At 39.8% G+C, this 13,513-nt stretch overlaps 1 protein-coding gene across 11 annotated transcripts in view; it reads right to left on the reverse strand.

Moving 5' to 3' along the window:
- Window positions 1–13,513, reverse strand: part of PPP1R12B (protein phosphatase 1 regulatory subunit 12B) — a 205,135-nt gene that overhangs the window by 68,742 nt on the left and 122,880 nt on the right. The window contains exon 20 of one of the 11 annotated variants that reach the window (XM_038541866.1): window positions 10,785–11,498. The exons of 9 other annotated variants lie outside the window; for them this stretch is intronic. In XM_038541866.1, coding sequence (XP_038397794.1) covers window positions 11,463–11,498 — 36 coding nt within the window. In that variant the 3' untranslated portion in view covers window positions 10,785–11,462. Of the gene's footprint in view, window positions 1–10,784; window positions 11,499–12,640; window positions 13,062–13,513 lie in introns of those variants that run through there. One more of the 11 variants, XM_038541867.1, reaches the window with a different exon arrangement.

The raw sequence follows: 13,513 nt of genomic DNA on the forward strand, positions 1-13,513 counted from the left end.
GAAAGGACCTGGTTTTGTTTCCTTGGCACAAAATTGTGCCACCTCATCACTAATTTCCCATATGTGATACGAGTCTTTACTGTGACATATCACTGTCGACAAGCTCTCCTCACTTTTTTCTTTAAAGCTTTTTGATAACCCGAATTTTAGCTTCTCTTTCCAAAAATCCACTCCTCTTAACTATCAATTCAAGCAAGCTGCACATTGAAGCTTTAAAGATTTCTGTCACTCCCTCTGTAAATCTCCCCCAAATTCTTCCTGTATATATTCTGCAGATTGAAAGTTAACAAGGCAAAAACAAAACAAAACAAAACAAAAAAAAACCTAATAAACTCCATAACCTACTCCTGACTAAGGAATTCAAATGACAACCAGTAATTAAAGTGAATGACAGGTACCCTTCCAAGAATCTGTAAGCCTTAAAGGCAAACTTATTTATGGCCATAACCTACAAAAAGCAGAATTTCTCAAGTGTCAAGTGATTATACATCCCCAAACTATAATTTTAGCTAACCTCAAAGTCAGGTCTTCGAGAGGTAAGAAGGGATAGGATCAAATGAAAAAAAGTAGATAGGGACATATTAGGAGAATCAAACATTTCAGACTTTCTCCTCAAAGAGTAATGAAACACCAGATGGTAGCCACACTTGTGGTGAGCAAAGCATAACCTACAGACTTGTTGAATCACTATGTTGTATCTAAACTAATGTAACTTTGAGTGTCAACTGCATTAAAAAGATAAAAAAAAAATGTTTAAGGGAGGAAAATGGTAATGAAAGAATAGAGAAACTACATCTAAAATGACAAGGGAGAAACTCTCTGGCCTTTATTCCTTCGTTCAGGAATCTTTATAGCTTGTTTCCTGCAGCGTGATGCTTTTCCACGTGAGGACAAACAACATGTATCCCTCTGAATGACTTCCCTTGCCCCATAAAGTGTCAATGATACTAAAGAATCACTAAGAATTGGAAAAATGCTGAATTACCAGAAAAGTGCTTAGATGAGAGCAAACTGACATTTGGAGTCACATTTACATCAGCAAACATTTCTGAATCTATAACTAAGAGCAGAGGCTAGTAAACTGCAGCCTGGGCTATAAACCAAGTCCAGCCCACCAACCTGCTTTTATAAGTAAAGTTTTATTGGAACATAGCCACTCAAAATAAATAAATAAATAAATAAATAAATAAATAGCCATTCCATTTATTAACATATTATCTATGGTTACTTTCCCTCTATAATAGCAGAGTTGAGTAGCAGAAACAGAGTAAATGGACCACAAAGTGGAAAGTATTTACAATTAGGCCCTTTATGTAAAAGGTTTGCTAAACCTTGATCCAGAGAGTGTCATGTACCACAGATGAAAACTAGGCTGGCCCTGCTCCTATTGTCCCTCCTCCAACACACATCGCTGGAGAATAGGTATAGACATCTGCCTTCCCCGTGGACTTCACAAAGGCAGTGTTGACCTGCCATGAGAGCCAGCAAACAGCTATACTAGAAATGAGAAACCAAATATTCGGTCACCAGAGCTAGCTCTGTGACTCATCCATTTGGTGTATCACTTTTGAAAGTCCCCCAACATCTAAGTAATTTTACTTTGAGCTATTAACTTGCCAATGTTTTCTTAATTGAGGCATATATGACACACATTATATTAGCTTCAGATGTACAACATGATGATTAGATATTTGTATATACTACAAAATAAACCCCACAAGAAGTTTAGTTAATATCTCTCACCATACATAATTTTTTTTTATCATGAGAACTTTTAAGATTTGTTCTCTTAGCAACTTTCAAACATGAAACACAGCATTTTTAAAAAAAAACATTTTATTCATTTATTCATGAGAGACACACAGAGAGAGGCAGAGACACAGGCAAAGGGAGAAGCAGGCTCCATGCAGGGAGCCCGACGTGGGACTTGATCCCGGGTCTCCGGGATCAGGCCCTGGGCTGGAGGCGGCGCTAAACCACTGAGACACCTGGACTGCCCATGTAAGAAAACATTTTTAAAGCATTAGAAAAAGCCAAGTATTCTTAAAAGCACATACTATTAAGTCACACTTGTAATATCATTTAAATATCTTGAAAAATCGGGACACATAGGCTCCCTGAGCCTGCTTCTCCCTCTGCTTGTGTCTCTGCCTCTCTCTTTCTCATGAATAAATAAATAAAAATCTTTAAAGTAAATAAATAAATATCTTGAAAAATCATATCTGTATATAAAACTATGGGTTTTCTATGAAAGAAATGCATGTTACTAAATGGCCGCAGATTTTTGAGCTTGTTTCATCGAAAACTGAGATGGTATACAGAAAATTAAGACTGGTAGATTGTAACCATTTATCTTTACATTTTCTCTCCAACTATCCTACCTTTTAGGTCCTACCAGAGTAAGACCTTTAAAGGTAACATCTGTTAATGCCTTGAGGGCAACATTCCTGCTGGGGCAAATCTATAAACACTCCATTTGCTGAAAAAGAGCTGCAAATCCCACACTAAGCTTTTTACCTCAATCATGGGGCTAGAACTCCGACATTAGCTAAGCCTAAGCCATGGTTAAAGCTCTCTAGCCATGCTATCAACAGAAGAAATGAATACTTTCAGAACTAAGGTAACCCTTAGATTTCAACTGAAAGAGGAACAATTATTCCTGGAGGCTCTCTGTAATCAAAGCCATCACAGGCCTGACTACTTTGATAAAAGAGTTGAACCCAAGTGCTTTGAAGACAATGTTATGAGATTGTCATCATGGTAATGAAGGGGTCCCAGGAATGCTTAGGTTGGAAATTATCCTTTTCTTAAAAATGTCATTAGTTGGTCTTGAATATGTTAAAAAAAAAAAAAAAACTTAGGGAAAATACCAGCAGAAAATTCACCAGAATATTAAACAATCATTTCCTCTGAGTCGTATAACTTTGGGCAATATTTTCTTGTTCTTTATAAACACACAGAATCCCTTTATAACAAATATTTTCTAAAAGCTGCCCCCCCAATCATTTCTATCCTGAAATAAAACTCATAGATATAAAACTTAGCTTAAATCATTTTATTCTATTATTTTTTAAAGATTTTATTTATTTATTCATAAGAGACACAGGCAGAGGGAGAAGCAGGCTCCCTGCGGGGAACCCGATGTGGGACTGGATCCCAGGACCCTCGGATCACACTGAGCCGACTGAGGCAACCAGGCGTCCCAGCTAAAATCATTTAAAAAAACAACAATAAATCATGAAGAAAACAAAAGAAGTTTATAATGAATTATGTATTTCAATGTATAAAGTCTTGGGCCAATACTACTAGATAGTATAATGAACTAGTCAGAGGCTTGGGCTCATCACAGATCGCCATGAAAACAGAAGTCAGATGCAGATCTGCAGAACGTGTTTTATAACAATGCAGTTATACAATACAAGTGTCAGTGCTGTCCGGAATGAGTAAAACTAAAACTACAGTTTTTCCTCAGTTTACACGGCAGTTGAATTCTGCCATAAAATGTGAGTTTATACATGAAATCAAGTTTGGTTTTGGACTCAGACAACAGATGTTGTCATCTATGACTGTCCAGGAAGATAGTTAAAAGTCAGGCAAGCTGCAGGGACAACTGCTATATGGGACACACTAGGACATCTAGCATCTCTAGCCCCTGTCCATTAAATGCATGTAGAACATCCCCCATCACTGTGACCCTTCAAAGTCCCCCCATGACTGTTTAGAACCTCTAGAAATGTTCCTGCTGCTCTTGAGAACCACTGCTTTATACTTTTCTATACTTCATCTATTTTCTATAATGAAATATATTACCTTTACAATCATAAAAAAAGTTCCAGGAGAGTTTCAAGCTCATCAGTGTCCCTCCAATGCAGAGAGAGGAGGTCACAGGTCACTAACACAAACTAATACCTTGAAGGCAAACTGAAGCAGAAGAAAGAAATCGGAAGAAAAGTAAAAGGTCAAGGGGTTAACTGTACTACACTCACTAGTTAATAAACCTTCCACATCTTTGGATAAGAAGTTTGAGAAAAGCCCAAACAGATACCTTGAAGGTCAATTTATTCTATCTTAAGAAAAGATTTCTGACTAGAGCAGAATTTACTGATGTAATGGGACAGTGGGTCCAAAAATTACAGGGTCTCAAAGGAATACATGTGAGCTTTGATTACTGAGATTTCCTTGGCAACAGCACGACCTAAAATTAATAGAGTCCTTAAAAGGAAGATGCCAAAAGAAACTGTTGGTTTATACAGCTTGGGCTAGAGCAAGGCACTGTATGACCCATATATAGAAAATCACAGCATCTGCAGTATTTTAAGAAACTACAGTCGCAAAGCAAGAGCAAATGTACAGTGAAGGGAAAGATCCTTTCAGGCTAACGGGGAGTGAACCACTCGAGAAGATTCTTTAGTGCACACTGGATAGAAGGCAGCTTCCCACACACAGAGTTGGTTGGTTGCCATCTCTCAGTCTCCATCTCCTTCCTTGGGGCTGCCCATTGTCATCAATTGTACAAATCCGGGACAGCCTGCATTTCTTCATGTGAATGCCTGCCAACTCCCACAGGCTGGCTACGAGAGGACTGTTTATAACAGCCATCACTTATTAAATCTATCCTATTTTTAATACCCTTATAAGCATTTTTATATAACCAAATTTCTCAGACGCCTCAAAACTCTCAATTTGAGGACAAACTATCCTGTTCTCTTCATTTTTTTTTTTTTTTTTTTGATCTGGCTAAAGATAAAGAGGCTGAGGGAGGAAAACCTTTATTTTCTTATCCTTTCACTTGATTAAAAAAGGAAGAGAGGCTTGCTTAAAAAAAAAAAACCCACAAGGTTGTGGTTGTTATACGGTATACTGTGAAAAATATTACTTTACTACATAAGTAACTAACCGTGATAGCTCTGTTAGCTCACCTACGGTGTCTTTAAACTTAGTCGAACTGTTCTATCTCAACAGTGAAGTCTTGCCTGGGACATACCTTACCATATTAGGTAATCAAGCCCCAGAGAGGGGAAAGCAAAAACAGTCCTAGTTTTTTACCTAAAAGGAGAATGGCAAAATATTGCCCAGTGGTGGAGAGTGGACAGAAATTCACTGGATGTTTCCAGCAGATTAAGGGGCTTCACAAGATTAAGTAACAAGATGAAAAAAATATGGCCTGAGAGAGGGGACAAGATCCAGCAAATAGCCAGAAGCAAAGCTGTGAAAAAGATAGAGCAATAGCAAAGCGGCTATTTTATTCAAAGACAGATAGCATGTACGTGTGTGGGGGAGGGGCGGGGAGTAAAGATCTACAAAACTAGAACTGCTGGCAGAGAAAGATAAACGGGAGGGGTAACTAAGGCAGAGAAATGAAAGTCTGCTTGATTGACAGAGAAATTTGCAGGGGCTTGATTTGATCAGGTGCTCAGAGTTCCCAGCAAAACTGAAAATGTTTAGTTCTCGTTTCTTCCCTTTCTATTCATTACTCAGTTCTCCTACTTCTGCAACCCCTTTTAAAACTTACTTCTCGGGATCCCTGGGTGGCGCAGCGGTTTGGCGCCTGCCTTTGGCCCAGGGCGCAAGCCTGGAGACCCGGGATCGAATCCCACGTCGGGCTCCCGGTGCATGGAGCCTGCTTCTCCTTCTCCCTATGTCTCTGTCTCTCTTTCTCTCTCTCTGTGACTATCATAAATAAATAAAAATTTAATAAATAAATAAATAAATAAAACTTACTTCTCGGTCACCTGGGTGGCTCCACGGTTGAGCGCCTGCCCTCAGCTCAGGGCATGACCCTGGGGTCCTGGGATCTGGTCCCACATCAGGTTCCCCGCAGGGAGCCTGCTTCTCCCTCTGCCCGTGTCATGTCTCTGCCTCTCTCTGTGTCTCTCATGAATAAATAAATACAATCTTTTTTTTTTAAATAAATAAAATATTTAAAAAATATATAAAATATCTCAAAATTCATCAGGCACATTTTCAGAACATAGACATTATACTGGAATTACAGAGGAGCCTGGACTACTTCTCTGACTCTCCAAAGAATCCATTATTTATGGATAAATTAATAAATAACTTCAAGATCACATGATTCTCACTGGGTGTTACACTGTATATTGGCAAATTGAATTTAAGTTAAAAAAAAAAAAAGGAAAAAAGATCACATGATTCTAAGGTCAAGGAATGTATTCTAAAAGCCTTACACTCATACAGATTTAGGAATCTACAGATTGGGACGCCTAGGTGGCTCAGTGGTTGAATGTCTGCTTTCAGCTCCAGATGTGACCCCGGGGTCCTGGGATCGAGTCCCGTGTCGGGCTCCCTGCATGGAGCCTGCTTCTCCCTCTGCCTGGGTCTCTGCCTCTCTCTCTGTGTCCCTCATGAATAAATAGATAAAATCTTAAAAAAAAAAAAAAAGAAAGGAACCTATAGATTTGGAAGACAGCATGAATGAATCTCAATCATCTCTAACTATTTAAATGTATTTATTTTCACTTTATGACTTTAAGAGGTAGCTACCATGATTATCCCTACTCTATAGATAAGGAAACTGAAGTTTCCTCAGTTTCAATTTACCCAAAGTAGTTAAGTGGCCCAGGGAGTCCATCTAGCTCCTGGGCTGCACTCTTAAGTACTATGCGATACTGCCTGTCACCACAGTACACCACACAAGACAGATAACAGACACAAAGATTCACCTGAAGGTAGTACAATAGCCATGGACGAGGAACCCAGCTATGTGGTCCTGGCAAGTTACTTACTATCTCTGGGCTTAGTTGTTATCTTTAAAATAAGAAGTTCCAAGATTCAGTCTATAATAGCTATTCTGGCCATCACAGAGCTAACTCAGAGTTTAGTATACGATAGCACTCAAATAAGTTTTCCAAAGAAAGCCTCTTATTCTCAAGTGGAATGGAAGCGCTACTTATTCAAAGATGTAATAAAGCTGAAGGAGATTAGGCAAAGCAAAGGGGACCAAAAGCGGAGTCAACGTAAAAGATACACCTGCAAATATGGTTAATCAATAGAATTCTTCTGATTTAGCCAAAAACAGTCATATTCACATTCTCAGAGCTAAGTGCTGGGATTCATCAGTTTCCTTTGTGGTTCTTCCCCACTTCCCCTTCTCATTTTGAATTTTAGAGAACCCCAGGGCTCTGTCTTTGGATTTCTTCTCTGTCTACTTTCATCCTCTTGGTGATCCCATTCTATCTCATGGTTCTAAACACAATCTGTACATTTGCTGACATTCAAGTTCGTATGTCCAGTCTGGACCTGTCACCTGAACTTCAGGCTCCTACTGCTAAGTCTTCTCTTAACATTCCCACATGGATGCCAATCAGACATATTAAATTTAACAGTCCTAAAATCAAAACTACATGCCTGCTCTTCCCTTCTGTAAATCCATTCCTTCCACAGTCTTCTCTGTCTTAGTTAACAAAAACTCTGTATTTTCAGTTGCCTTAGCTAAAAAAACTTCAGTGTCAACCTTGATCACTATACTTCCCCATGCCCCTTAACTTTTTCACCCTATATCCAATCCAGCAGCAAATTTTACTTGTTCCAATTTCAAACTACAGAATCAGAATCAGAATCTGAATCTGAAAACTTCTCAGTATCTTTACTACCCACTATCACTTTGGTCCAAACCACCATCAGTTATTCCCTGGATAATTATAATTGCCTCCTAACTGATGTCCCTACTTCCACCCAAACCCCACGGGAACACATTCTCAAAATAGTAGGCAGAGTAATTTCTTAAAATAGAAGTATAATCACCTCACTCTTCTGCTCCAAACTCTACAATGGCTATTCAGATCAAAAGCTACAGCCCCTAAGAGGACTTACCAGTCTATGCCATTGGGCTCTTCTGCTCATTCTGCTCTACCACGTTGGTCTTTTCACCGGTCCTCAAGTACATCAGGCACACTTCCACCTCAAATCTCTGCAAGCGCTGTTCCCACTGCCTAAACTCTCTATTCCCATATGTCCACATAGCCCCCCATCTTACTTCCTTTAAGTCTAGGCTCAAATGATGTGTTTTCAGCAAGGTCTATCCTGACTATGTCAACTTCTTATCCCACTCAAGCATTTCTGATTCTTTCCTATCCTACTATTTATGGGCTTTCCAAAAACACTTACCACCTTTTCACATACTATTTACTTCATACATTTATTTCTTGTCTATATCTTCCACTAGAATGTAAATTCCATAAGAGCAGAGCCTTTTTTTTTTTTTAAGATTTTATTTATTTATTCATGAGAGACACAGAGAGAAAGAGGCAGAGACACAGGCAGAGGGAGAAGCAGGTGCCCGGCGGGGAGCCCGAAGTGGGACTCTATCCTGGGTCTCCAGGATCAGGCCCTGGGCCAAAGGCAGGCATTAAACCACTGAGCCATCCAGGTGCCCCCAAGTTTTATTTTCTATTAAAGCTTAGTTCAAAACTAAGTTTTGCCAGCAAGTTTCTGAATGGTTCTCTCTTTTATCTAATTTGAAAATCTTACATTTAATGGCTTACTTCTTTTGGAACACTTTACCAACATATCTCTGCGGTAGCATGCCACCATTTATCTAAGACAGATACCTTAATGTCCATGAATTAGTAATTCCTGAACAGTATCTCCTGTACCAATGCATTTTGATGGGTCATTACCAATCCAGATCTACTGGTTCCATTCTGGACTGGGAAAACTACATTGCTAATATTGAGGGTGAGGTTTCAGTGATTTTGTTCAGAATGAGTGCTACCTGAAGGGAAGTATTTTGTATGGAAATTCTTACTTCCTGTAATATGTAAGTGCCTACCTACATCAAAGACCAAAGAATGCTGACATTCTACCCACTGTGTGAAACTGAACACTCAGAGTAGGCTTTTTAGTTGTCTTTCAAGAAGACATTCCTGGGGCATCTGGGTGGTTCAGTGGTTGAGTGTCTGCCTTCAGCTCAGGGTGTGATCCCGGGGTCCTGGGATCGAGTCCCATATCGGGCTCCCTGCATGGAGCCTGCTTCTCCCTCTGCCTGTCTCTCTCTCTGTCTCATGAATAAAAAAAAATAAAATCAAGAAGACATTACTTCACTAAGGAAGTGAGATGCTCCTGGCAAGCCAATTTGAACATTTAATCTGTTAAGTAAAAACCAAATGGATAAACAGGGAATACTGCTGGATATAAGCCCTGATTTCAGATCTGTTTCACTAAAATCAAATAAAAAGGTGCCTGATGCAGGGTACAGGATGGGTATTCAACTAGCAGAGCTCTCATGTCCCTGAATACTTCTTAACTTCTTTGGGCCTCAATTTTCTTAACTGTCAATTGAGGTCCCTAACCCAAGTTATCTCTAAATTCTCAAAAGTTGGGAAGCAAGTAACTTTGCTACACTAAACTGGGTTCTTTAACAATTCCTTTAAAACAGGGTGCCTGGGCAGCTCAGTGGTTGAGCGTCTGCCTTTGGCTCAGGTCATGACCTGGGATCAAATCCTGCACCGGGCTCCCTGAATGGAGCCTGCTTCTCCCTCTGCCTGTGTCTCTGCCTCTCTCTGTGTCTCTCATGAATAAATAAATAAAATCTTTTTAAAAATTCCTTTAAAACAAAAGAATCTGTCTTCTGTTCAACTTCTTTAGGGCATCATTCTTGTTCACCAGCATCTTTTCTATTGACCGCCTGTGCCCTCTAGTGATGAACTTAATTTTACAACAGAATTGGCGAAGGAAACAATCTGCTCCAGAGGAGTAAATGGGGGAAAGCAGCAACGATGCAATACATAAAAATCAATGTTAAGCAAAAGAAAGGGAGGCCAAAGATGTAGGGAAAAAGAGATGGAAAGAAGCCAAATTTCCATCACTTTCCGCAGTGTACCTATGACTGTGCCTTCAGAACACTGTAAAGAAGTTACCTCTACAATTACCTCTAGTGAAGAAAACAAACACGCTCCTGAATATAAAGGTTTTTCAGGTATGATTGGAATACCCTTCTTCCTCACGTTAAGATCTAGATACAGTTTCTTTTTCACTTAGCAAGACAAATGATATATTAAGACTTCTGGAAAGTATCTATTACATACCTAATGTGGATAATTAACATATGCTTTGAATGCATTTGTCAAGGAGGTGCTAAGACATCAAATTATGCATTGCCAGTCTCACCTGTTCATGGATTTACCAATGGGGATGGGTTCTGACTGAAATCATGTAGTATGTTTGGCTTAAGCAAAGTCCCCAGGCTTCTAAGTAACATTCCTTGGTGTCATGGACAAAGAAACGTACAACTGGTCTTTCTCCTATCAAATAATTGTTAACAAACATCATGGGCCCTTCCTGGCAATAAATTTTATCTTTCTACAAATGCTGGTGACATTCTTCAAGCACAGGTACAGAAAGGAGAACTGCATTTCAAGGATACCAATAGACATTTAGGTTGAACAAGAAAGAGGTCTTCTTAACCATGCTGTTGTTATTGATACATGGGTGAGAGGTTAAAGAATCTTCTTTTGAAATCTTTAAGAGGAGGAAACAAAATCTTTACTTATTTGGAGTCATTTTAATGCTAACCGTAAATGAAACACAAGATACAGATAAAAACCACTGAAGTTTCCTTTTTTTAAAAAGTATTTTTTAAAAGATTTTATTTATTTATTTATTCATGAGAGACTGAGAGAGAGAGAGAGATGAAGGGAGAGAGGGAGAGAGAGAGAGGCAGAGACACAGGCAGAGGGAGAAGCAGGCTCTATGCAGGGAGCCTGATGTGGGACTCAATCCCGTGGCTCCAGGATCACGCCCTGGGCTGCAGGCGGCGCTAAACCGCTGAGCCACCTGGGCAGCCCTGAAATTTCCTTTCTATTCTTAAAATGAAATATTATTGTATGATTCATATATATGAAGTTCAAGAAGTGGCAATATTAATCGCATGGTGACAGAAATCAGAACAATGGTTGCCTCTTGGGACAGGGCCGGGGGCATGAGGGAACTTTTCTAGGTGATGGAGAAGTTCTATATCTTGATGTGAGTATTGTTTTCACTGGTGTATACAATTGTCAAAACTCACCAAATAGTACACTTAAGATCTGTGAAGTTTGATTGTAAGTCATATATATATATTTTATATATATAAATACAAAATATGCCAGAGTCTTGGGAAGAGTTAACTTTAAAAATGTCACCACCATTCTTTAGGAACTGGCTAAGAAAGAGAAGGGAGCTGTCAGGACGTCAACAGCATATATAGTCTTACTAAATCAAAAACCAAGGAAAGTGAATTGTCCTGGCTTCTCACCAGTATCCACGCTGATTAGCTAGCAGTGCTAATTCAACAGAGCGCCCCTCCCTTGGCTGGTGCAATTCTGTGCCTGATGGAAGGCCATTTGGGGGTGGGGTGGGGAGAAAGCCAGGTTCTAAGAGACGTCTGACTGTCTTCAAGTAGAACTGCAGCTTACACTGGGCTATGCATGGCCCAGCATGTTGCTCTGCGGGTCCTATGATGATCATGGCATCATGCCTGCTGGTGTTAGAAGAGGGTACTTGGGAGAAAAACAGGTAAGTGTTGTTGTTTTTTTTCCCTCTTCAGTTAAGTAATGCTAAGGCTGTAATCCTATCTAACAAAAGCCATACGAGGCCAAGGCCGTGGCTGGGCTGGTTGCTCACCTGGGCTGGCCTAGCTCCTCTCACGTAGTCTGCAGTGGAGGAGATGGTGAAGGCCAGATAAGTGGCTCACTGCAATACACTGGGGTGATGAATCAAGCAAACACAAGGCTTTTAAAGGATTCTTCGCCCTGTGCTGACTTGTCACCAGTCTTTCCTTCTACGTGGTGGTAGGGCTGGAGAATGGCACCTGGGATATCCTTGTACCAATTCTGGTTTGCCTGCATACATTCAAAATTACCTTCAAGAGATAACAGACTGTGCATTCTTCTCAAGATTCACACTGGAGTCTGCTTGACACACGGCAGACACTAACAGATGCCTCAAGGAACTGGGTGAGCGAAGTGTTTTTCAGTTTGACAAAGCACTTTCTCATCAAACCTCAACAGTTTCTGCTCCTCCTCACCAAACAAAAAGTCTTTTCTATAATTTTAATTCAGTGGTCCTAAGATGAAATACTCTTGGAAGGACTGATTCAGGAACACCTTGGCTTTCCTTCCCTGGTGCCGTATGTTAGGATTTTCCCATGCCAAGGGGTTTGGAAAGGTAGAGACACAAATGTTCACTGACAAAAGACATTTTGTCACAACCACACCATCCTTGTTGTCATTCTCTTTATGGATTTCAATGGCTCCTATAACCTCTAAGGATTAGAGTCCATTTCAGTTCTCTGTAATCTATTATTCAGATTCTCTCTTTAGGTATTTCATCATTCCCCAAAGCAACTTTCCTACATCCACTCTTTACATCTCCAAAAGGCTTTCCCGGCCTTTCAGTGGAAGAACTGAAGAGTTGCTGTTATTTCTGCATGTGCATGAACCTCTTTGTGGTACTTCCACCTGACATGGCTCATCTTTGTGAGTGGCCTAGTTTCAACTAAGGGTGGGGACTTCACACCTATGTCAGCACTAATCATCAGGGTATTGCCTTCCGCGGGGCTGCTATGATCGCTTTGGATTTTGATTAAAATATAGGCAGGTCAATGACATAATATAGTATTATTTCTATTTCCTCTGCTAAGAATGAGTTGTTGATTTTCAGTATGGTGTATCAAATATACTTTTTTTTTTTTTTTTAAGTAGACCACACTGGGTATGAAGCCCACTTAAGATTCTCTCTCCCTTCCCTTCCACTTCTCCCCAACCTCTTGAAAAAAAAAAAAAAAAAAAAAGAGTTGGACTATTAACCAACTGAGCCACCCAGAAGCCCCTCAAATATATTCCGAGAACATACTTTCAACTAACTACAGGATATAAAAAGGGCATCATGTTACATAATCTCCGATAGAAATGCATATGTAGTTTCAATTCATTTAGTCAAAACGAAATTCCTTCCTGCCTTCCTGAAAAAATAGTACTGATAAGGAAATCACCAAGTTTCTGTCATGTTTGAGGGGCTTTCAGGAACCGGGAATATCAGGAAAGCTGGGCCCAGGTTATCTGCTACAGAGAAAAAGTTGGATGCCAGGCCTGAGATGTAGAAGAGTCAAGAGTTTAACCTTATTTCAAAGTCAAATATAAGTGACTTATGGATTATGTGATGTTTACATGCTTCACATTTATGTCCCTTTCTGTATATAAGTACAGATCATAAAAACAATAGTTTCATTCTTCACTTTTCTTCCAAAAATTTCAAAGTACTTTGTACAATTGAATGACATATTCACAAGAGAGAAAAGCAGACAGGCAGATGCTAGAACTGTGTCAGGGATCAGCAGAAGGCATAGAGAAGTGCAGGACACTTGCTTAAGATCATGGGTATTGTTATGGCATCTGAGACAATGTACCATCAACTAACACCTGCCACATTTCTTGAAGCAACGTCTATCTTCAAACCCTTCCTCTTTGCAAATCTGCATAGGACCTGCTCTTTTCTATTAAAATTGTATGCACAT

This window comes from Canis lupus, chromosome 7 (assembly GCF_011100685.1).
Source record: "Canis lupus familiaris isolate Mischka breed German Shepherd chromosome 7, alternate assembly UU_Cfam_GSD_1.0, whole genome shotgun sequence".
NCBI classification, from domain to species: domain Eukaryota; kingdom Metazoa; phylum Chordata; class Mammalia; order Carnivora; family Canidae; genus Canis; species Canis lupus.